This window comes from Uloborus diversus, chromosome 2 (assembly GCF_026930045.1).
Source record: "Uloborus diversus isolate 005 chromosome 2, Udiv.v.3.1, whole genome shotgun sequence".
NCBI lineage: Eukaryota > Metazoa > Arthropoda > Arachnida > Araneae > Uloboridae > Uloborus > Uloborus diversus.
Window position 1 is genome coordinate 155,192,893 of NC_072732.1, and position 26,762 is coordinate 155,219,654.

The following is a 26,762-nucleotide window of genomic DNA, read 5'->3' on the forward strand; positions in this document are numbered from 1 at the left end:
GCTACTTTTTAAAAGCTAAATAGTTAAAAAGCATATATAGACATACTGTTTGAGGACTGAACGAAAAAACCCGGAAAAGTGGATTGATTATTTGATCATGGAATACTACTAAGTATTATCTAGTCTTTCTTCCTTTTTCAAAATTATTTTTACATTTTGAGAAAATTCCTTGTTCTAAACCATTTTTTGCTAATATTTTCTACAAGAAAGGACTAAAAATTTGAAAGAATTCAACATTCAAATTTTTAATCATTGTCAGCAAATATTTAGTTCAAGAAGTGTAACTCGATTACTTGAAAACGTAAATAGAAGCAGTCATAACTGATTTAAATTTTACATTCATGAACATAAAACTAATTAGATAAAACATCAAACCAATGATGAAACAAACTTGAAAACAGAAGAAAAAAGCTTAATTTTCATGAAAGGAATTAATTTTATAGTAACTTATATTTTGTAGGAACTAATTAAAAGGTTTTAAGCTTCAAGCTACGTGTGTGGACCCGGACACCATCCGCTCACTCTCTTATGCCACTAATATAATAAAAGAAACACGTTTTTAGTAAGCATAAATAAAATAGTTTAAAAAACTAAAAAAACACGCTTTCGTAGCAAAATGAACTAAAAATTGAAAAATAATCTTTGGATGATATTTGTTGACCAATCACTTATTTTAATGTAATACAAAAAAGCGTGGGGTGCTGTCTGTTTATATTTTTGCTTGGACAACAAATGGAAGAAATTCAAGACAACTGATAAGAAGCCCCCACGTTTTTTTGTATTACATTAAAATTAAGTGATTGGTCAACTATTATTATCTAAAGATTATTTTTCACTTTTTAGTTCATTTTGCTACGAAAGCGTGTGTTTTTAGTTTTTTAAACTATTATTTTATTTCATTTATTTTTTACGCCTGAACTATTTTATTTTTCTATTATCTAGTATTTTGTTGGAGAATTATCAGGCGACGAAATTATTTATAAAACGAATACTAGGTAGTATCTTAAAGTTAAGACAAGGGCACCCCGATGGGAAGCTACTGTGAGTCATCGATGTATGTTTGCGGAAATCATATTTATATTACTTTTAAAATTTGAGATGCATTTGAATAAAAGTTTTGTTCAACAATGGTCTGATCAGCAATGAATTTCCAATTGAAGGCTCACCTAAATTTTGGCATGAAATTAATTAAAAACAATTATATTTCATGTTCTAATTACCTTGGAACATTGAAACTAATTTTGTTTGATGCAGAAAAATTAAAGGATTTTGTAGATATTTTTAAATAATTTTTGCGAGCATTTTTTAATGTATTTTTTAAAAAATTTTCCTTTCTTACATTATTGGATTTATGGCAAAGTATTGATTAAAATTGGAGAAAACTAACAATTAAAAGAGTTAATTAATTTGATTATAGAATATTGCATTGTCATCGGGTCTGAGGTCGCGTGCCAAATTTCAAAAGAATCCGATCGCAGGAAGTGGGCGAAATTTGAGCTGCAAGATTCCGTTACAAGATACATACATACATACATAAAGGTGAAGCTAATAAAAGCGTGTTAAAAATAGGAGGTGACCTAGATTCTAGTTCAACAAGAAGTGTTTTTGAACCACACTACTCCCCTTGTCACATATCACGCGTCATGCTGCTTCGTTTTTTTTTTTTTTTTTTTTTTTTTTTTTAAGGGTGTGATGTCTCACTTCTTGTTACTTTCTCACTTCCCCTGTTCACAAATAGTCAAATTTTCAAGAAAAATTGAACATTTTTCTTGAAAAATTTGACAAATTTGCTCCCCCCCCCCAAAAAAAAAAGCGCGAAATCATTTTTATTTTTGGATTGCCCCTAAGTACACTTTCTCATCTTTGGTGATCATTTCATATGAATTTTAGGAAAAAAAATATTTCTTTGCAGTGTTCAAAAATGAATGCCTCTTATGTTTCACTTAATTGCAAAAAATATTCTTGTTGTTTTATATTGCTATTTTGAAAGAATTTTTTCATATTGCTTAATGTTTCTTTTCAGGTAGTCGAGAAGGTTAGAAGTGATGGTTCCTTGTCGTTTGATTTCGTCATGTTTGTCTTCATTGCCAGGTATATATTATTTTTTTACAAACGCTGCTTTGTAGGAACCAACTAATATGTATCGTCTGCAGTAGAGCCGTTATATTAATAGGGACCTTAGTCTGCACACTGAGCAAGCGATTCTCTCTCTAAAAAAAAGCCTCTAAAACTATTTTTATATGTGAATGCCAGCAAAAGAAGCAAATTCGCAATAAAAATTGTTAGTACAGATCGTGTTATAAATGAAATTGTATCAAAAACCAAAAACAAATGAATATTACACATTTTCCACACTACTTCATTGGATAAGCGAGTCCATTTTTAAACAATACAATAAGTTTTTTAACATGGGCCTGATTTTCCGTTTTCCCGCTTGATACATTTTCTATCACTGGTCCGATAAAAAACGTGAAATCGGGGTTCCACATTAATAATTGATACTGACGTTCGAAGTAATCAGATTTTATTTTAATTAGGGTGAATAACACTGTAGAAATACGAATTATCAGAAAGAATTAAACTGAAACAAAAGAGGTGTAGCCACTTTGCTGTGAAGTGAAAACAGAAACAAACGAACTTTTGATAAAGGCTAGAAATTATTTAGTTTCGTTGTATAAAAAAAACAACAAACCAAAATAATAATAATAATTTATTAATTATTATGTTTAAAATGTATTGCTAAAACAAAGAAACGTTCTGTTATTTGAAAAGAGTTCCATTTATACTATCAAAATCTGTGTCCGTCTGTCTGAAGTCTCATCTCTTCGACAATCACAGAGAATAAAGAGTCAAACAAGGTAATGAAAAATTTTACGCGGAACTCATTTCACCCGGTCTCATCTTTTTACAACTTTAATGAGCAGAGATATTAGCTAAAACGTCAATTAATATTGTTTCGTCTTTAACATCCTTTCAACCAATCGGTTGCCAAAGTACACAGTCGCAAGTGGATTGGTGAGCGAATCGAGCAGCGGGCAAAAAACCCTAGAACAATATAATTGAAGCAATATGACGCAACGTGATTTGTGCAGAAAAGTTATTATATATTAGTTTCAATCTTTCAAAGTTATTATGGAGAAAAAGCGATAGAAGTTTATATCTCTTGTCACCAGTTCATTTTATATAGTTGAAAGACATTTTATTTATTTTTTTTTTCAGTTGTATTGCTGCTCTAGGCCTCAGCGAAAACAGTGCCATTATAATCGTAGCTGCTATGCTTATTTCACCAATCATGGTAATATGTTTTCTTAACAAGAAAAACGTGTAGTACAAAAGAAAATCTCCTTTGTTGTATGGTTATTTGATGTTTTTAGGCAATACATGTTTTTAAGCAATATTGTAAATATATAAAACTTGTTGAAACTTTAAAAAACGTTTTCGTACAATTTTTATTGTTAGCAGTAGCATTCAATTACATGTTGCTATATTTTAAAATTATAAGTCCAATTTCAATAGAATAGATTTTATAGAGACTACGAAATATGAAGTCAAAAATTAACACTCAATTGTGCTAATAAAATAACAAATAAAATGTTTACTTTTGTGCTGTAATACTGTGCCTCTGATAAGTTGAAGCTTGAAAGAGGGAAGTGCAATTTGTGCTGAGTTGAGTTGGAATACTTTCGCGAAATTACTACTCAACTCAACTCAGCACTAATCAACCTTATTCATTTCTCTAAAAGGAAGTAAGCATTGTCAAGGTTAAGCTTCTACTAATTAGAACCGCACTTTTCGCGAAATTAGTACCCAAATTCACTCAGCGCTGACTACCCTCTCCCATTACTCCAAGAAGAAGTAACCATTGTCAAGGTTAAGCTTCTACTTAATAGAGTCGCACTATAATAATAAAAAAAAGTAACGAAATACTTGAAAGAGGCACAAATAACAGTAAGAATTGCAAACACTTATTTCGGAAGCACAAAAAAAAGGGGGGGGGGTTCCTTTTAACTACGAAACAATTTTATGTTTTTCTTACTGCTATTGGCGAAATTTTGGCGTTACTATTTGCACTGCCGTAACATTTTTACGTATTATGTTTGCACTTTATTCCCAGAGTTTTAAACTGTTTTTTTATTTCTATACATTTGAATATAAGGAACCATCATGTATCATAATGCAAAGTTCTGATTTGTACGTGTTGCGGGAGTGACCGTAGTGACACAAAACGTAAAATCAACACGTACAAATCATTATTTTTTCAGCGGAAAAAATTGATTGATACTTTGCATCATAACACCCGTAACAAGTACAAATCCTTATTTTTTAATGCAAAAAATCTTTGATACTTTGTATTTTGATAACACCCGTAACATGTACCAATCATTATTTTTTCAATACACAAAATTCGTCGATACTTTGCATTATGATACACGATGGTTCCTTGTATTCAAATATATAGAAATTAAAAACCATACTTTAAAACTCTGGAAATAAAGCGCAAATATACATACGTAAAAGTGCTACGCACGAGTATACTATTATGTTTTTCACTGTGTTTTTCTAGTTGAAGTTTGAAATAATTTAAAGAAATAAAATTAAGTTTGCTTAGCACTTTCATAAATTAACCGTAGTATGTTCGCTAGGGTCCAATCATGGCCTTCACATTTGGGTTGACGATTCGAGATAAAAAATTAATCAAGATGGCGATGCGAACGGAACTCATAGGACTTTCTGTCTGTTTAACGGCAGGTAAGATTTTTATATATTTTTAGAACAAATTCTTTGAGCAGTAGGACATTGTTTACCCAACCTACGTTAATGCGGATACTCGGATTTCCCGGATCATAATTTAAGCCTTTAAAAAAATTTATACTCACGTAGATACCGTTTTTAAGATGTGGTAAGAAAGAACGTAACTGTAAGAACACTAAAAATTTGTTTTTTAACTTGTTCTATGAATCATTAAGTGTTTGCGTGACTGACAAAGTGTTGCATGAAATTTGCAAAACTAACATCTTTATTTCTTTATTTTACATGTTTTTACTTATTTGTACAGTTGTAATTTCAACTGATACGTACACTGTCTCTGTAAAAGAGTGCAACGAAAATTCTAAAAATCCAAGTATAAGTCCAACCATTTACAGTTCTCTACTACAGAAACAAATAAACTTTTAGCAAAGGGACTGTCCACAAGTTAATGATGTAACACTTGGTTTCAACATTTTTGACCTCCCCCCCCCCTCCACCAGTGGTCACTAAGTGTCACACTTCATCATACTCCCCCGCTCTTGTTCATATGCCACACTAGTTTTTATAAACATATTTTTGTGAAAAAAATGCGTGATGTCACATTTCTTATTACTTCCTCCCTCCCCTTTGTCACAAAGTGACACAATTTGCAGGGTTGCCAACCTTGGAGAAACAATTTGAAGAGCATCTGTGATGATTTTGAGGTGCAATTTAAAATTTTGCTGAGCAATTTGGTATTTTATATAAAAAATAACTAAAATCACGTATCTAAAATTATTTTATAGCTTTAATAAATCATTCTAAGCACGAATATAAAAATAATTATTTTTAAATTAATAAAACAGCTTTAAACGCTATTTCAGTCTTTGAGTATAAGCGTCTTTTATTTCCAATTATATCTTTGTTGTGATAAAATTAGCAAAATTTAAGCTTGAAAACTTTCGGCCCGGAAATGCGGAGCAAAAGAATTTCTTTGCTGCGGAGTTTCTCCTTTTTTACGGAGCAGTTAACAACCCTGCACAATATCAAAACGATGTGGATTGCCGACATTGATAAATGATGATGAATCATTGTATGAAATTGTGCATTGAAAAATAACTTGAATATTATCATCCTTGTAGGTTTTCTTTACGGCTTCATCTGCGGAAATTTCAGCGAAACGTGGGGCGCTGGAAAATGGCCGACACCAGAAATGGCTGGGAGGTGAGTTCCAAATTTTAGTCTAATGTGCATGGATTGGGAAGATTATTTAAAAACTGAAAAACTTTATACTGTTTTTGATCAAATAACAGAAAATTCTAAAAATTCTATATTATGAACCAAGTAGAATTGGGAGTTATTATTGGGATTAACTTATCTTACAGCTTGAAACGAATTAATACAAAATAAATGTTTAAAAAGACATTCTTGAATTTTTTCAAAGATAGCATTTCATGATTATTTATAAATGTCACCCCTCCCCCAAGTTTTATGCCTTCTTCTTTATAATAGTTTTTTGATGTTTTGTTGTGAATTACTATTCTTGCATGAAATACACCGCCAGCTCAGTCATTTCCAGCCGAGGACTGCAGTTTCGTGCTTATTAGCACTCATCGGCCCGGCATAGGAAAGTGACTGAGCTGGAGATGGAAAACCTCTTATGGAAGCCAAGAGGGCCAAACAAATTGGTAGCTAATGTAGAATTAGCACAGACCAGCCGAGTGACCGAAGAAATGGTTCGGTTGGTAATTTACTGAATATACTATTCTTGGTCTTTAATTGAAAATTAATTCTAACAGTTGTTCTTTTTCACTTGTTTTTTTGTTGAGCGGTGGACGTTTTTCAGGCTGTAGTTATAATCTTTACTGCAATTTACTCTATCTGGGACTTGAGGTAGTTTAATAGTGAATGATGAGCTCTTGTATGAAAACAAGTTTTTTTACCTTTATTTTCTGGGCTTCTCCTCACTAGTGGAAAATTAAAATTAAAATTAAAAAAAAAAAATTGAAAAAAAAAAGTGTTATTTGATATAACAATTACAATAATACTTGATTTACAGTGAGCATACAAAGAATATATTCGAACACCCCGTAGTTGTGCTATTGGTGTATCCCAATTGGTTGAGCTTTGAGTAACTACTAATCGCTACACCAATCATGCATTTCATTTCTATATCAACACCAATACACCAGTACTGATCATTATATTCATTTGTTTTCTTTGCTGTAATTTTTACCATTAACAAAACTATTAGTAAAATAATACACTGAGTAATTTCTCAGATATAAATTTCTGTGATTTGTACGCATAGGGCAATGAATCATCTGATTTTTATTCTTTAGTTCATAAAGACAGAAAGTTAAAATTGCTCTGATTTGTACTTTCAATCTCAAGCTTTAAACATACTGAAGCAGCAACAAAAGTTTCGATCAGTTTCTCCTGGTCTTGATGTTTATTTATTACTTATTTAAAATATTTATTTACCTCCACAGAGGGATGGTCAGGAGTTTGTGGTCCGGCTGCCTGATCGCTCTCCCGTCCGGGGCCGGAGTCGCGATGTCTGTGGTCGGCGGAAACGGAGCTTCTCTCGTAGGAGTGGCCATATCAGCTTCTCTACTGCCACCGACGGTCAACTGCGTAAGTTCAGATCATTTATTACATGAGCGCTTTGGTGACAAGAACCGATATTTAATTGAAAATTTAAACAAAAAATCCGACCCTGATTGCCAACCGCAAATGAAGATGAACTTTGGAAGTCCAGAACACATAAAATAAAAATTTAAAAAAAAACGACCCTGATTGCCGACTGCATATTTAGATGAACTTCACGGGTCAGAACACATATAAAATTTAAATACATTTAAATGTTTTCTAGATGACATGAAAAACACGAAAATGGCAAGATAATCACATAGAGTCATTAAAGGTCAACTGACCTAATTTTTCAAATCGTCCCAGCTCTACCCTTTTCGATTCGGATGAAATTTTATAGGGGTGTAGAGATGCCTTTGAAACCGACATATGCAAAAATTTTCAGCTTCCGAGATTCAAATACTGAGGATCTACGATCCCCCAAACATGTGACCTAAAATACGGATCAGCTTTTCGTGACAAATTGCGATCTTACAGAAGATTGCAGAAATTTTTTTCCCACTGGAAGCGAGCTCATTAGATTTGATGTAGCATGCGTGTAAACTCGTGAGAAAACTTTTCCTGGATTTTAGGTTGCTATAAAATCTGAACTAAAATAATTCAAAGGCTCGTACTTCGTGATTCTATTGTAAAAATACGTGTTTCTAATGGGTAACAGTTGCAGCGCTTAAATGTCGATTTTTGAAAGACATTGTCATTCAAAGTGGCTTTCAAAACCGTTCAAGTGAAAAATAGTCTATTTTCAAAGTGCTGTAGCGAAAGCTTGTCACCTCGCATCTTTTCGTTAAGACCAATAGAAAGAACAGATTTTTTCCTATCAAAATTCCGAAGTTTTTTCTTCGGTGGTGTTCTTTCGTTTAAGGATAAAGAAATGAATTCAAAATTCTGTCTGTCGTAACGAATTGCCCTGTTTAAGCTCAGGTTGCGGAAAATGTTATCACCCTGGAAGCCTAAAATTCTAGGAGCTTAAAGTACCTTTGGTTGTCAATACGCTCTGGTAGTTTTGTGAATTTTAGTTCATTAACTTTTGAGTAACATGCAAGCAAAGTCTCGACAAAACGCAGTGAAGAAATTTTTCCCTGGATTTTAGAATGTCATAATATATTCTGAACGAAAATGATTCAAAAGCTCGTACTTCATTATTCTATTTTCAACATATATGTTGTTAATGGGTTAAAATTGTAGACAATTGAAGACAACTTCTCCACTTCTCCCCGAATGTTAACAAGACCTTCTAGGTTTTGGTGAGAGATGTGGAGTGACTTTCCAACGCCATCCAACTAAGAAATCCGTAACAACAGCTGACTTGATTGAAATTTTGACAAAATACAGTAATACCGTCAAAATCAGCATTTTGTGTACATAATTAAGGTTGATTGCAATTTGAAGAAAAACATATAAAAGATTTTTTTTTTAAATACAATTTTGAAAAGAAAATGATGTTACTTTCAAAAACATAAACGATAAAGAGAATTGATTAAGGTTAAAGTTGTAGAGCGCAAATATTGATTTTCTAAAATATATTGTCATCCAAAGTGGCTATTGAAATCGCTCAAGTGAAAAATAGCCTATTTTCAAAGCGCTGTAGCTCAAGTTTGTCACCCTGCAGCTTCATTTCGCTAGTACCCTTTTCTTTTAAAGAAAGTTTTTTATTTTGATATTGTTCTTTGAGATAAGGATGAAAAAAATTAGGCCTGAAATACTGCCTGCCATTCACGAGAAAAGGTACAACGGATGGTAATTGCCATAGAATGGTTTATAGGTTGAAATTTTTATCTTCGAGATATTGCTCTGCGATATTTTTTTCTTCTCTCACGTTATTATTTAGAAAAAAAAATATTAAAATAAAATATCAAATTCATTAAAAAGTAGAGAGTACGCCCTATTTTTACTACTTTCTAAACAGATCCATAAAGTATACGCCGTATATTGACTTACATCCAACAATACAGCACCGGTACTAATTCTGCTCCTCGAACATATGAAATGATGGTGAAATTTAAGATTGCGTGAAAAATCATTCGAGTGAAAACAGAATTAAGTTTTTCCCAAATTTTATGGCTTCATTGCACGTCCTAATATACAGGTTCTTCCGTTTTAACCTGCTTTATTTTCGAAAACCGTTAGTCCTAGATTCAAACTTCCAATTGCAAAAAGGTTCGAAATCAGATGCAAAGTAAGATATTGAAAGTTTGAAGTAAAAATAAAAATGAGTCAAAAAATACAAAATTTTACTTTTTATACGGGCCCCAGTCCCCTAACTTATGTTTAGGGAAATAATCTCCATTGAAAAACAATTCCATTACAAAAAGTTTGAAATTAGTACGACCAATATTCAACGAACTGTGAAACGCAGCGTTTTGTGACTTACATCGCTTTACACTCGCCGTCAGGAACACATTTTGGGAGAAAATCTAGCAGTTAATAAGTGTTTAAATTTACATGTGTGCCGAGTGTGGTTTTTCAAACTGTTCGAGGTTTTGCAGTGTGTTTTTGCGTATCACGGCATAACATTTGCATGAATTTTTGAATGGCAATGAGAAATATAAATACTTTTTTTTTTTGGACAACTTGTCATTCTTCTGAAAGCGCGATAAGTTCCAATCTTGTCTTCTGTATGGTCCCTTAAAACTTTGAACTGGAATATCTCCTTTAGTTTTGGTCGCACAAATGTCAAGCTTTTTGTGCCTGTAATAGTTTTCAATGGAGATTATTTTCCTGAACATAAGTTAGGGGACCTAGGGCCCGTATAAAAAGTTAAATTTTGTATTTTCTGACTCATTTTTATTTTTGCTTCAAACTTTCAATACCTTAACTCTGCATCTGATTTTGAAAATTTTCGCAATTGAAGTATGCATCTAGGACTAACGGTTGCGAAAATAGAGGTCTTGCTGGTTAAAACGGAACACCCTGTATACAGGGTGTTTCAGTTAACTGTTTCAGAACTCCCAAGAGGTGTAGAGTGCATCGTGACAACTCGAAGTCGTATTGCAATGAGGGGTCGGAAATGCTTTCCTCAAGCGGTGATGTACATAGAAGTACCATAAAGAGACCGTAAGCAAAAAATATTTTCAATAATACATGTAAAAAATTAAAGGGTACATGGATCAAAGCAAGAGTTAAAAAAATTTTCCACCGGCTTCAATGCACACTTCACGTCTTCGGCATTCTCCGAACAGTTTGGAATACTCTCGGCATATCTCATATTTCTCAGCTAACGAAATCTCTCCACCCCTCTTAAGAGTTCTGAAACAGTTAACTAAAACACCCTGTATATATTTATCTACTGGACGACTGGATGATGTGAATTTTGTAGTACCAGTTGTTTTGGTGAACTAAAAAGTGATCTTATGTCTGGAATATATTATTATTACTAATTCTATATACTATTTTTAGGGCCTTCTGTGGGGTTTAGGCGCTATTAAGACGGTCAGAAGCTTATATCAAAACACTTACGTCGTAAGTATCTATACTACTCACTTTTCTTATCTATACTAATACTATAAAGCTGTAGAATTTGTTTGTTTGAACGCTCTAATCTCGGAAACTACTGGTTCGAATTGAAAAATTCTTTTTGTGTTGAAAAGTCTTTTCATTGATTAAGGCTATGGGCTACATAGCATCACGCTATGACAAATAGGAGTGGACAGCAATAAAAAATGTTATTAAAACGGGGAAAATTATATTGTTATATGAAACGCTTGGAACGCAGAATATGCGTAGCCCCGGTGGTTCGATCTGAAAGTGCGGGCTTCTCGATCTAAATATTATTAAAAAAAAAAAAAAATATATATATATATATATATATATATATATATATGTATATATATATATATATATATATATATATATGTGTGTGTGTGTGTGTGTGTGTGTGTGTGTGTGTATCATTGTCATATTTTTCTTATTAATTAACTAATAATTTAAAGCTGAAGAGTTAATTTGTTTGAACGCACTAATCTCAAGAACTACTGGTTCGAATTGAAAAATTATTTTTGTCTTGAATAGTCCATTCATTGAGGAAGGCTATAGGCTTTCTTTTAAAAGCAAGATAGACCGAAATATTTGTAATTGCAAATTAAATGTTTAGTTAATTGTTTAGTTCTATGAATTCCAAAAAGATGGCAGGTTAAGTTTAGTTCTATGAATTCCTAATGAATGGTGGGGTAAGTTAACTCTTCGAGAGGGCGCTGGCCGACAGTGTCGATCGCCGCGAGGAACCATACCCATACTACACTGTTGTGATCAGCGAACAAATTTTTGAATGCGTTTTTTTTTAATTTTTTTAGATGTTCAGGAAAATAATTAGACTTCGTTGGATTTTTCTATTGGATTTTGTTTTCCTTATTTCTTCAACGTCTGTTTATGTTCTTATAGTTGAAGATAGTTATTCATCTAAGTAAATAATATGATTTGTCCTATTATTCAATTGTGATTGTTCTTTGTAACTTTTTCATTATAGCATTGTTTGTTTGGCGAAACTCTTTAAATTGCAGGGGGAAAAAACCACTTCATTCGCTAAAGGACAGGGTTACGGTAGCGTGGTTGCTTGGCGTGTTAAGCGATGAACTAGACACTTGAAGGATTATTTTGAGTTTTAAAGCTACTTTATGTGTTTTGGCGAACAGTTTTAAATTCCAAAGAGACTTTAATAGGTTTTTTGGTACGCATTTTAGTTGAAGAAAAATGATCATTTCACATCAGAAGGGGGGGGGGGGATGAATTTTTTTTATTCAATGTTCTTCTTTTGAATTCTTAGCACGGGCATCGCCGTGCGGGTACTGCTAGTTAGATATAAGTAAAAAATTCACCGTTGCTCAAAAAGCTCAAGAGGAATTATGACGAAATCTGAGAATTAAACCACTGCTTTCTTTATTTTTAAAACTTCTATGAACAGTTATATAGAAATTCTGATGTTTCTTTTAGGTATACGACATTTTTAATCACACGGTCAAGCCCGCCCTGCTGCCTCCGGACACGTACACACCAACGTACTACCCTCTGATGGACCGAGAATGCGCCGTGTTGGGGATCATCAGTTTTCTCCTAACCGTCGTCAACATTATCTGCATCATCATTGCGGCTCTCATTATTTTGAAGGTAAACAAAGGATCAAGCGTAGTTGTGCCAAGTGGCGGATGAACTGAAAGCGGAAACAGAACACTTCGTTGGGGAATAAGGTAGGATCAGCGAGAAGGAGCAAGTTGGGGAATATGGGCAAAGTGAAAGAGCTGGGCAAGTGAAATGGTGAAATATTTACTCTGTGTTTAGCATTATCTATCTGATAATATTTTATCAATGTAGTTGCACATTGTCGTCTACTCCAGTCAGGAGAAAAATACCGCTGAAGATTGAAGCATGTGATAATACAGGCAATTTTCAAAAATTGATACTCTTGTTGTAATATTTGTTTTAAGTCAAAAATTATTTTTGATAGTATAAAATGATAAGGTTCTTGTTATTAACATTTCAAATATGAATTGAGACCTTCTTAAATGTGGTGCAATATTTATTTAGCTAATATTAAGCTTATTTGTCTTTTAAATATTTTGCTGAAGTAGTCGAGTACATGCGGGGCAAATTGGATGGGGCAGTTTGAAATAGCTTATTTCGTTCACTCACTCAACCATTTACTAAAACATTTAAGTATTCATTTATTAATTAATTCATTTAGATTCCTTTATTTAGTAATTCACTTATTTATTCATCTATTCATTTATTTTCTTATTCATTCACTTTTTACTCACTCATTTATTTTTCTTCATATATTAATTAATTAAATTATTAGTTTATTGCTCCATTTACTTTTCATTCATTCATTCAAAATTTTATTTACAGATTCATTTGTTAGAAAATACTTTTTATAATTAAATAGGAAATATTTTACTACAAAAATGTTTCATTTTTCACTTTGCCCATAGAAAAAAGTGAAAATTTTTACTTTTTTTTCGAAGGCTCAAAATTACTGCCAAAAATAAAAAGTAATGTTTCAATGCAAGTTTTTTTTAATAAAATACAATGTTTTTCCTTTTTGTACTGTAATTTGTAAAACAAATTTCCAATTGGTTCATTTTGAAAAAGCTCATTCATCTTAGCCGTTTCACTTTGCCCCACATTCCCCTACTAAAAACATGACTGGTTGTGCGTTCTTGATGATCCAACCTATTACAAGATGAAGTGTTCTGTTCCCGCTTCCAGTTCATCCGCCATCTCTCCGTGACACAATTATATGCAAACTGATATTGAGCTTCAACTTCCCGATCTTCTGCTAACTTTCTTTTAATACTTTTTATCCCTTGAATACTTACTTCTTACTTAAAGTTTTTGTCAGAAACATCACTAAAACTTAGTTCATTCTATAATGAATCTAATTTTAGTATAAAGATTTAACTCTTGCGAAGAAGATGACTATGAGAGATTTTAAATAAAAAAATAAAGTTGGAATGACTCTTCTATCCAAACGAAATCAACTCATAATACTGTAAAGAACTACTTCAAATTTTTTAACTAATTCTAACTAGAAAATCGTCCGTCATGGTATGACGGGTGAAAATTGCTTCAACATTTGAACGAAGCAATTGCCTGCTTTATGATCTTTTGATAGTTGAAATTGTAACCCTAACTCCAGTGGATCAACCCTAAACTCCGTGAGAAAGATAAACGTTAAATAATCAAGTTTTAGCATAGTATTTCACATTTTTATGTTACTGTTAACGTAATTTAATTAGTTTTTTTAAATTTATTTAGGGATCTATTTGAAATTTCAATGGTATCTTGTCTTTTACCTGTTTTGAAGCGGACTCGTCCAAGGACGAGCGCCAACAATTCTAAGATGCACAATACTAATCTCTCATGATGTTTCTAGCTAGATTGTTTCGCTTGAGACATGCGCATAGCCTGTATTGGACCACTATAGTTTTCGATGGATGGTTATATTTGAGACCTGTTTAAGCACAGGGAAAGACATAAGCCCTTAACTCCGTGTTCCATGTAAATTCATTTGTGTACTGCCCCCGAACGTAGTCGATTGCAATCAGCTCGTTTAGGTTTTAGAATTCATCTGAAAAGCATTTCAATTTTATAAACTTGTCTGTCATTTTTTAGGTAAAAGAAGTAGCCCCAAATACAACTGATCAGGCTGTATCTAGGTTCTGGAAGCATGACGTCAAGGTATTTTATTTTATATTTTTAATTGTTTTTCATTGATTGCAATAGCTAAAAATTAAATGCATACCATTTCTTTTGTTCTATATATGTTTTTGAAAGATTAACAAAATTATTTTATGGTATATAGGTTGCCAGAGATTACAACAAGACTCTTGGCGAAAATGAAGGAGAAGATCTCGGAAAACAGTTCCTACAAGAGTGGGCGGTAATTATTAATTTACAATGATTGTAAAATAGCTTGTCTTAAGCTGTCGAGCACAGCAGTAAACACGAAAACGTAGTGAATGTAACAGTGCAATGCCATTGCCTGTTTATATATATATTTTCTTCGAAAAATGAGAGCGCGACTTTAACGCAGCACAATCGAAACAAAGATATATTAAGGTAATGGGGTCGTTTCCGAGATTTTAAAAGTTTTTTTTTTTTTTTTTTGAAAGAGCATGCTTAAAAACAAAGGACTTGACCCTTTTTTAAATAATTTGACAAAGTTGACTATTTCTAAAAAAATACTTAGATCGGTGCGCAGACTCAATTTCATTTTTTACGTTTCTGCACATGACATCACAAATGAATTGCCATTCACTGTTGCCATTAACGCAGAGCTCAATATTTAATTTGCTTCTATACCCATATGCAGTGGCAACGATACCGTTGATAGCAAGCGTAGAGAGCAACATTTAATTCACTTTTGAATTATCATAGAGTGGAAACGCGGTAGACAACAAGGCTAAGAATTCAGCGCCAGTGGAATACGCGACAAAGTGCATCATTTGTGACGTCATAAAGACCACACATTGCTTGAAAAAATGGACATTTAAAGAAACTACTTTACTTTTGATTGAAGGAAACAACCCCATTTTAAGCTAATGTTAACTTTTTGTGACTTAATCGAAAAACTAAGTTCGCCGCAAGCAGCGTATGTGCCGCAGGTTGAGCAGTAGTGCTGCATAGCATATAAATTATGTCCGCTTTAATTCACCGTAGTCACTTGAAATTCAAAAAATGTATATATTTGAGCGATGGTAGCTGATTTGCTGTTAGTGTGTTACGGATGAATTTTTAGTCTGTCACGCAATATAATTGATTTTACGTTAGATTATTTATAAGGCAGTAAACAAATTTTGTGAGAAAATTACTACTACAGTCCTTTTCCATCAAATATACTGTTTTCATAAAGATTTATCTGTTATTGTTCGAATTGATCGATTGTCAAGATTTGAATGATATATTTTTTTTTCCTTTTAATATTCGGATTCACCTCAGCCAGCTGTCGCAGATATTAAATTTACGCACAGCGATACCTCGGTTTTTCGTCTTTCAAACACAATACCAGTAAACCATGAATTTAAATAAGTATGCATGCTTTAGTCACTTTTCTAGCTGTCTATTGATATACAGTAGTTTTATATAATCTAAGTTGCTAAAAATTTAAGGTAAACAAAAGAAAGCTAACTAAAGAGCTTCGACCCAAGCTAAGTAGGGAGACTTGACCCAAAGACTTAATATGATGTTTTTGTTTAATTCGATGTTTTTTCAATGAGTTTTTATTTTTGAATAGATAAAATATTGTCATTTAGGCCTAATGGTTTGACTTTATTCATGCAATGACTCTAATATTATGGATATGAATACTTGATTTTTTAAAAAATGAATAACTATAATATGTAATATTTTGGTCTAAAAATTGTTTTATTTAATATATACCTAAAATACTAATAATCTTTGAGCCCTATGAGTTGTTACCTAGTAAAATAACTGAAATATTGCTTAGGTCATCTGATAAAGTTTTGAACTCGACTTCTGCTCTCCTGCTGATATGGAGTAAGATTAATAATAATAAAAAAAAAAGTATGTGTCATACTTCACTTTGTATATTCGTTTCAAATAGCACTTATTAAAACGAAAAACACCGTCAAACCTGCGTTTTTGATTTCAACATCTATGAATCTTCCTGTTGATATGGAGTAAGATTAGTTTAAAATTATTTATTTATATATATATATATATATATATATATATATATATAAACACATCACCTAAAGAGTGAACATTTTGCATATTCATGTCAAATATCACTTATTTAAACAAAAAACGCCATCAAAACCTGTATTTTTTATTACAATATCCATGATCCATCCTACAATCATGAGGGGGGTCATGTCTCCCTAAGTGTTGAACCAAATCTCCCTAGCTCTAGGAACATTTAACCAATTTGCAGATTTGATGAATATAATTTTCTTGTACCATTTCTACTTGAAATTATGCAATTATTTTTAGCCATAATGATGTGCAGAATGGCAAACTATTTATGTACATCTTTTATTTCGTTTTAACTATTCTTCATAAAAAAAAAAAGGAAAATGAAAAACCAAAACTTCGATGAAATCTCCCTAGTTTCCTGTACTGTTGTATTGATATTTTGCTGAATAGTAAAAAATAAACAAAATGAGCAATATTTTGGGGATTGAAAACGTAATGAACCTTTCTGTTCTGTTTTAGAATCTGAACGGAATCGATCCTAGCACTTTGACGAAAGATGACGAAGAAAGCCGACTCACTCAATTGCAAACGCTGATGGATATAGTGGAGGTAAGAAACATTTTCATTCAAGTACGTAATAGTAAAAACAACAACGTAAAAAAGCACAAACTTACGATAAAATGCAGACACGTGTGTCGGGGTTACAAGGTCGAAGCTCACATCTTTTTCATTGCAGAAAGATGCGAGCTTATAAATGTATAGCTCAATGGTGTAAGACATTTTACAGAGTTTCCGCTATGGTTCTTCATGTAGCAGAATACGCCAGTGAAATAAAGGTGGAGAGGGGGGGGGGTATTTTACAGGGTTTTAGACTTCTTTTTTTGGACTTTCGTTCTTGAGGGGGGGGGGTATCCCTACATTTGACGAAAACTTTTGCTGGATGTCTTCATATCGCACCCCAGCAAGGAAAGTGACACAACTCAAAAAACAGCATTGGAGAAAATCAAGGTTTTACGCAATAGTAGTTTAAAGTGATTTGGTCTCAAATATTACAATACGCGTAAACAATTATTATGTAATATTTACTAATGTATACTTAAAGTTACAAAATTTTTCATCTTAATTATGAAACTTTAATGATACGTCATTAGTGATTAGATCGTTTTTACGTTATCATGCACCGGTTATAGATATATGCAAACTTTGTATGAGTTTTATAGCAAGAATGAGCATTAATTTAGATTATTAATCAACAGTTAGTATGTTTTTTCCAAAATTTTGAGTTGTCACTTTTCGTAAGTTATTTGAACTCCGCTATATGGCACAATCTATTCGCCCTGAATTATAGATAGTAGGGAATGTGGGGCGAAGTGAAATGGTTTAGATGATTTGAGTTTTTTTCAAAATGAACAAATCGAAAATTTGTTTTGAAAATTACAGTACATAAAGAAAGAACATTGTATTTTGTAATAAAAGTTGCGTTGAAACAATATTTTTTATTTTTGGCAGTAAATTTGAGTCTTCAAAAAAAAAAAAGAAAAAAAATTCACTGTTTTTTTTTTTATGGAGCAAAGTGAAAAATAAAATGTTTTTCTAATGAAATATTTTCTATTCAGTCATAAAACATATTTTTGTTCAAAAGAATGAGTAAATAAAAGGTTAAATGAATGAATGAAAAGGTAATGAAGCAATAAACGAACAATCGAATGAATAAATCAGTTAATATATAACGAAAAATAAATGAGTGAGTAAAAGAATAAATGAATAATAAAATAAGTGAATAAATGAATCTATAAGTGAATTTAATAAATGAAATAATGTAAATGAATTAATTAATAAATGAAAACGTAAGTGATTCATATTAAATAATTGAGTGAGTAAATGAAACAAACTATTTCACTTTGCCTCATCCACTTTGTCCCGCATATGCTTGACTAATTGTACAATTCATTTAAAATACAAATAAGCTTAAGATTAACTAAATTAATGGTGCATTGAATATTAGGAGACCTCAATCAGTGTTTAAAATGTTAATAACAAGAACTTTATCATTTTATAGTAACAAAAATATTTTTTGACTTACCACAAAATATTACAATATGAGTATCAGTTTTTGAAAACTGCCTGTATTATCATATGCTTTAATCTTCAGCGGTATTTTTTTCCTGACTGGAGTAGACGACATATGGTACAACATACTTAAAATAATACCAGATAGGTGGAGCTAAAAGCAAAATAAATATTTCAACATTTCACTTTGCCCCATGTTTCCCTACATGAGAATACAACAGAATAAAGGAAAATATTAGGCTATACAAAGTAGCGAGGTAATATTTTTGAGAAGTTTTCATGACCTTTTCTACAGGTGAAATTGATAGGGGCAAGTTGGTAGCCGCATTTTTGTCATCTTTGTACAGAAAATTACATGCGTAGTATTTAAAAAAATCGTTTTCTTATTTTTTAAATGTTTGAAATTCATTGCGCTCCGTAACTCTTGAAAAATGGCAGCTATAACGAATTATTTTCACCATTTTATGTATGATTGTATTATGCATACCATTGTGAAATATTTCCACATTTATTAACTCAAATCTTTCTTCTTTTTAAAAAATGCCTGTGTGTAGTATTTAAAAAGAATCGTTTTGTTATTTTTGAAATGTTTGAAATTCATTGCTCTCCATAACTCCTGAATTATGGCAGCCATAGCGAAGCATATTCACCATTTTATGTACTATTGTATTGATGCATGGCATCATTGCAAAGTATTTCCACATTTATTTTACATTTGTTATCTCAAATCTTTCTTCCTCTTAAAATAGGGCCCCTTATAAACCCAGAAAAATTGTCTGCAATTTACATTGGCTAATTGTTAATGAAGTTTTTATATTTATCGCAAAGGTATTTATTTATTTCTGCAGTAATATTGTTTTTAAGTTTCATACGCTAGTTAAGTACTCACAAATGCAATTAATCAATCTCCCGTTTCATGAGAAAGTTATTGATTACAACCAAATTTGTTCGTCTTAATCGCAATTCGTTGTAAATTGTTTTCCAAAGAATAGTACAAGTTTCTGTCTTTTCCAGGATGCTCAAGATGATGACGTATTCAAATCAATTTCAATGGGTACGCCGGGACCAGTTGTAGATGTGAGTAACGCTTCATATTATTACATTATTAACAATTTTGAATTTTCTCTGAAATGTTTGCTTGACTCCGCCGTATATCATGTAACTGAAATTAATCGCTAATTTAACAGGAAGCAAAATTGTTCTAATACCTAAGCTAGTTGGTTGAAACTGACACCCCGTCGGCAACATCTGCAAACATACAGTTAGCAATCAATCTAAATTCGATCTAAGACCAGATCTAGTTAATCTAAGGTTGGTTTTCTTACTCATCAAATCGTATAAACACTTATGCTTTTCTTACTCATCAAATCGTGTAAACACTGATGCTTTTCTTACTCATCAAATCATGTGAACACCAACGCTTTTATTATTCCTCAAACTGTGTAAACATTGATGCTTTTCTTACTCATGAAATCGTGTAAACACTGATGCTCTTTTTACTCAAATCGTGTGAACCCTAATGCTAGTTTTACTCATCAAATGGTGAAACACTCATGCTCTTCTTACTGATGAAAATATATAAGGACTGTTGCTGTTCTTACTTATCAAATCGTGTAAACATTTATGCCTTTCTTATTCCTCAAGTCGTGTGAACACTGATGCTTTTCTTACTCATCAAATCGTGTAGCTTTTCTTACTCATCAAATCGTGTGTGTGAACACTTTTTTTTTCGAAAAATTAACTTTTGCATGTAATTTTAGAAAGTGGCTCGTCGACTCAGCGTGGCACCTGGAATGGGACTCGGGGACGTCGGACCTATGCGAAGAGCCAGTATTTCTCAAGGAGGAATGAAAGCCAATCCACTTAAGAAAAGGCGACAGAGCAGGCTGCCCAGTCTCATGGATGCTGTGGTAAGAAAGATCTGAACAATTTCAGATCAAGAATATATGATTCAGTACTATATCAGTGACGCTGAACCTTATGAAGCTAGCGTGCGAAAATATTTTGAAGCATCGACGCAAATTGAGGCAGTAGTAAGCAAGGGGATGTAAGTGGACTTCTTCAAGTTTCTTACAAAACGCGTTTAAAGTTTAGATCCCAGAAAGGCTTTTATTAGATTTTTTTCTGAATCATGCTGTACAGCAGCATCCACCAGAGCTACGAGTACCATCACTTGCCCCAAAGCAGAGAAGGAGTTCCCTTACTATTTGTGCTGGTTATCACCAAAATTTTAACACTTACATCCCTTTACCTCTCACTGCCTCAATTGGTGCCGTGTCACATGCAGAAATGTTCATAATTTTTCCATATTTGCACGAGGGAAAAAATATCGACCTTTCTAATACTTATCTCCTACAGTAGGGGTTTCCCAAAGAGGGTGCCGCGGCACCCTGGGGTACCGCAAGGAGAGGCGAAGGGTGCCGCGATGTGTTGATGGTATCAACATATTTTACCATAAAAACTGAAACTTGAAAAATGTCGACTTTCACCGGAAATATTCTGCCTTTCGCCGATATCTTCGGTACGTGAATGTTGGCATTCACCGGTATTGTTTCGCCAGATTTTAAACTTTCACAGAAACATATATAATTTCAACGGCGCATAGAAATTTTCTTAAGTAAAACAAACTATTTTATTGTATTGTATGCTTTTTTTAATAAAGAATACTGTCTTTTATGTGGCCCACACAGTTAATTTTTGATAACTGTTTTATTTTAGCATTTATTGCTGAGAATATCCCTTTTTCCTACTTTTTATACGCACACGTTTAATGTTCTTTTTAAAATAACCTAGCATAATGTATTATACCGTAATCATACACCTAAATAAACATCAAAACATACTTTATAAAAAAACATTGTAAAAATCTTTATTAACATACAAAAAATTATTCATTTTCACATGACATAATAATTATGTCACCCTCACCTGGCAAAAGTAAAAGACACCCAATTTTAGCAATGTTTATTGTGTGTAGACTTTTCAGATTACGTTTAAATTCTGGTAAAAAGAAAGCGTGATGTCGTTTTTATACATTATGTGTGAATTTCTCACTTCTCTTGCATTTTGAAAGCCAATAGTGTAGCCCCCTGAAAGCATATTTTCCCTAGGCGCCTATAAAACTCAAAAAAGTTCAAACATCATCTGGCCATCCTCTTGGCAAATTCAAAAATAACGACAAGTAGTGAAGTAATGAATGTTAAACTAAACAGAAATTTTTTTGGGGGGAACGCAAAAAAGTCATTTATACCATATATTCACCCATATTACTTTTTGTAACGTGTGAAAAATTTTAGAAATATTTTTTTCAATCTGGTCCATCATTTGTACTCTCCCTATATATGTAACTGCCACTGAACAAAAAAAAAGAAAAGAAAATCATATAAATGAAAAGAAAATAACGTTCAGTGCGACCTCGTTTATCCGGACTAACCGGGTCCAAAAGCAATCCGGATAATCCTGGTGATCAGCAAGACACATTCTTAAATAAGCAGCTTCTATTTTATTACCGCAAAAAACACTTCTTTGTAATAGAACTACTAAGTACCATTTCTCGCAAACACTTTATCATCATAGTTCAGCTGCAGTGATGTCAACTGAGACTCCAAGCTCCAAGTAAGCAATATTTTTTTGTTAAATTGGTAGGGGAATGCAAGGCAAAGTAAAATAGTTAAGATGACTCACTATCAAACGGCACGACCTTGGGGATCACAGATCTGGACGAAATTCTAAAGAAAGGTCAGTTCGCACTAGATATAAACCCAGCTAAAGCGGTTTGACTGCATAGGCCCTAGTTTGGCAACAATGGGTCCAAATTTGCTAATTGAGTTCAGAAAAGCAATGGTTTTTCCTTTGAAACTTAACTTTGTTTACCCTTTTCTTGCAATTACATTGCAGTATCAGCCAACAGAATGCATTCACAAAAAAGAATACTCCCCTTCCCCCCCTCTACGTTGCACTGACAAGAGACGCCGAATGTGTTGGGAAAGCAAATACTGTGCCAGAAGTTTCAAATTTCAATGAAAGCGGCAATGCATTTTCTGGAGTCCTGGTTACTTGAAGGTCACGAATCTGAATAAACGTCTGGATTTAAGTCAATTCGTACTAGATATGAGCCCAGGTAAAATAGTTTGAGGGAATGGACTCTAGTTCGGTTCCAAGGAGGGTCTAAATTTACTTGTTTGGCTTCAGAAGAGGGGGGGGGGGTCATTTATTCTACGTTGTGAATGTATTCAGTTAGGCGATACTGCAATGCAACAGCAAGAACAGGGTAAGAAAGTTTAATTTAAAAGGAAAAACCATTTCTTTTCTGGAACTAAATTAGGAACTTTGGACACCTATTGCGGCCAAACTAGGGCCTATGCAGTCAAACCGCTTGACCTGGATTCATATCTAACGCAAATTGACCTAAATCGGGAATTTCGTCGAGATCCGTGACCCTCAAGGTCGTGCCGTTTGATAGTGAGTTTTTTCAAAATGAACAAATCGGAAGTTTGTTTTGAAAGTTACATTATACAAAGAAAGAACATGGTATCTATACATATAATAAAATAAGATGTTTGTGTGTGTGTGTGTGGCGCGCTTCCCGGGAAAACGGTAAGGCCTAGAAAGATGAAATTTGGTATACAGGTACAGTTTCTGCCGAAGATGTGCACCTCGGGCTTCGATTCTTGATATTTTAATTAGAAAAAAAGTTATTTAATGTTTTATGTGTTTTTTGCGTTTTTTTAGTACTTTTTACCTCACAGACCCCGAACCAATCGCACCACACAAATTTTTTTTTTTGTACTATAGTGTGGGAAATTTAATTTCAAATACGATAAATGAAAAAATTTTGAAGATAGAGCAATTTTTGTATTTTTTATGAATTTTTGAAAAAACCTTCAATTTGCATTTTTTTCTGGGTTTTATATTTTTCTAATATCATCCTACGAGAAGTATAAAGCCTCATTTCTAAAATTTCAGTTGGTAATAGTAAAAACATTTCACCCTCTTCAGAAGAAAAAAGTTCTTAAAAATACGCAATAGTTTTTTTTTTTACAATTTTTTTAATGCTGAACACATTATGTCTTTCTACGCATCGGTCGAAAAAAGCGTTCTTCAATCTTTTATGCCTCTGACGTCACTACTTGGATTTCGATTCGATATTTACGACGGAATCTTAATCGCAAACAATATTTTTTTTTTACTATATAGCTTACTTTTACATTTTATGACGTGATGACCACGTGTTTTTCCGGCACCGTTTTGCTTTTTTTTTCTTTCCTTTTTTTTTTTTTTTTGTTTAATTTAGGGATTGCATTTATTTCTTTTTCCATTCCCCCCCCCACCCACCCCCAAGCTGGACCTTTTGCTGTATCTATATTACGTTACATTTCATAGATGTGCGCATTTAATTCAATAAAAACAGGGAGATTTTTTTTTCTTTGTCACTTACTTTACTTCGTTACTTTTTGCACACAACGGGAAATTTTGGAGATAACTTTTTTTTTGCTCTATTTAAATAAAAAAAGCGGTTTTATGAGTAATCTTTGTTTTTATTAGGAAATGAGCGGGGAAGTTAAAATAAATAGAGATGGATAAGAAAACTTAGAGATAGATCGTAAAGGTAGATAGCCGCCGAAGGCGGCATTAGGTAGACATGGAGATAGAGATTTAGTGGACAAAAAATGTTTTTTTCGAATTAATACTTATATAAATAAAAAAAGATTGTTAATTACTGTCAGAGATAGATATGCATAGATCGTATAGATAGATAAACAAATATAGAGGTCGATATAGTAAATAGACAGCAAAGAAAGAGACATGCCCGTCATTTAAGGAACTTCAACGAGGTGTCAATGCCCCCCCCCCTCACATATACACACACCATGGGCATAGATAGGCCTGCATAGAGAGGCTGCTTGCATAGAGAGGTGAATGGTGTAAGAAGGCGAACCAGCTGATCGCCGCAGGCGGCTAGTTTGGAATAAGCAAGACGTTATTCCAAAACGTTTTGGAGCTTATTTATCACTGATTTTGCGACGAAAAGCGTAAGCTTTCTGTTTTTGGCACGAACAAGAAAATTTCTGCGGGAAGTGGTCCTATTTAATCCAAGATGATCGGAGAACTTGGCGAGGGGAGGAAATTAAACGTTTTTTTATTTTAGGAGGAAATTAAACGTAAAATGTTTCATTAAATTCTACAGAAACTTTTACAGCACTCAAATGTGTATTTTTTAACCGACTGCAAAAAGGAGGCGGTTATCAGTTCATACCGTATGTATGTTTTTTTTTTTATTTGTCCACTCACAGCGTCTCACCTAGTGAACCGATTTTGATGATTCTTTTTTTAATGGATAGGGGATGGCTCAACTTAGGTCCCATTACTTTGTTTGACCATATTTGTCCTTTAGAAAAAAAGTTATGGGCAAAAAACAGTAAATTTTATGCAATTTCCCTATTAAATGATTAAAATGATATGAAACCCATTGTTTTAAAAGCTTGGTGCCATATAACAGTAACATTGATAGTAATTGTAATGATAATTTTGAATAAAGGCTTCTCTGAAGCAATGCAGTGATATAGAGCCGAACTTCTTACTAGGTAATTTCTTTCTTTTACTGAAATATCTACATTTACACTAAAAAGAATGAAATAAAAAAATTTTGAAAAAAAAAGAACCAACTTCAAAATTGCTCTAAAAAGTGAAAAATAATTTTATTCTTTTAACCCCATCGATAATACTTTTAAACATAATTTTTGAAGTTGGCGCAAAAACGATAGATAATATCATTCACAGCCATAACTCAACTACAACTATGAATTTAACCAGGCCTAATTTCTTCACTACCACATACATTATGCAATGATAACAGCATATGTGAGTAACGATATAAATGTTTCGTTCCTAACTTTGGATGATTTTCTGAAAAAAATATGAACGAAGAATCATTACCCTGGATTTTACTTTTTGTTTTTGCGCCAACTTCAAACATTATGTTTGAAAGTATTATCGATGGTGTTAAAAGAATAAAATTATTTTTCACTTTTTAGAGCAATTTTGAAGTTGGTTTTTTTTTTTTTTTTCAAATTTTTTTTCATAATTTTGTTAAATGTGAATCTCCGATCACGCTTTAACTTTGTCGGTTGACCTTTTCTTACCTTATTTTCGATCCGATTCCTTTGTTTAAAGCATTTTATCAAGCCCTTCACCATCGAATGGTATAATTCAACTAATTTAGAAACATTTCGAACCAATTTACCGCTACTGTGAGGAAAACAAATCAAATTTCGAAAGGTGGTGGTTGTTTTTTACGAATAACAGCCATTTTAAAACAATAAGCAGAATATTACGGAATAAATAAACAAAAAGTTAAAGTCAAATAACTTTAAGGTGTCAACATAACGCGAAAATAAATAAAACAACGACATGTGATAATTTTAACCATGAATGTATACGAAAATATTTCAGTGCACGATGACTTTTGTGGCGTATTTTTTCTCTGTCTCTTCGTTTTTTGACAAATTTCAAAAATAAAATCAGGCATTGTTTTGAAAAAAAAAAAAACCTAATGAGTTTTGTTTAGAATGCCATAGGAATGATGTTAAAAAAAAATAGACTTCATATTCGAATTCAGTTCGGCATTATTTTGGTTTTGCTACAAAATTTCGAGGTGTACGAACACTTTTGGGAGCCACTGTATACATACACATATATTCTTTGTTTTATTTATATAAATTATATAGAAATGATGTGAAAAAATATTGGACTTCATATTCGAATTCAGTTTCGAGTTATTTAAGTTTTGCTAAAAAATTTCAAAGTGTACGAACACTTTTGGAAGCCACTGTAAATGAAGGAATGAAAATGGATAAATTAGAAATGAAAACGTAAGTGATTAATGTAGTGTATCGAACTATATAACTGAACTCCGCCATCGTAATCGTAGTGACGTCGAAGCCTCTGACGTCACTGGGGAAAACATCCTCTCAAAGCAGAGTAGATCGGAACGAACTCCGGAGATGTGCTAATTGGCGACACGCTCTGTATTGTATATAGTATTATGTATATAACTAATGTAGTAATTAGAATAGTAAAGTCTAGTATTGTAATGTCTGAATGATCAATAACCCATTACATGTCCCAGCGAGCATAGGTTCCATAAAAGGAACCATAACAATTAA

General features: G+C 32.7%; 1 protein-coding gene across 1 annotated transcript in view; it reads left to right on the top strand.

Moving 5' to 3' along the window:
- The window catches only part of LOC129216098 (uncharacterized), a 147,673-nt gene that overhangs the window by 113,004 nt on the left and 7,907 nt on the right, over positions 1 to 26,762 (top strand). Inside the window, exons 6-17 of the mRNA XM_054850251.1 lie at positions 2,024 to 2,091; positions 3,220 to 3,295; positions 4,644 to 4,749; positions 5,871 to 5,952; positions 7,221 to 7,365; positions 10,777 to 10,839; positions 12,307 to 12,480; positions 14,485 to 14,550; positions 14,675 to 14,752; positions 17,047 to 17,136; positions 19,612 to 19,674; positions 20,358 to 20,507. Coding sequence (XP_054706226.1) covers positions 2,024 to 2,091; positions 3,220 to 3,295; positions 4,644 to 4,749; positions 5,871 to 5,952; positions 7,221 to 7,365; positions 10,777 to 10,839; positions 12,307 to 12,480; positions 14,485 to 14,550; positions 14,675 to 14,752; positions 17,047 to 17,136; positions 19,612 to 19,674; positions 20,358 to 20,507 — 1,161 coding nt within the window. The remainder of the gene's footprint in view (positions 1 to 2,023; positions 2,092 to 3,219; positions 3,296 to 4,643; positions 4,750 to 5,870; positions 5,953 to 7,220; positions 7,366 to 10,776; positions 10,840 to 12,306; positions 12,481 to 14,484; positions 14,551 to 14,674; positions 14,753 to 17,046; positions 17,137 to 19,611; positions 19,675 to 20,357; positions 20,508 to 26,762) is intronic.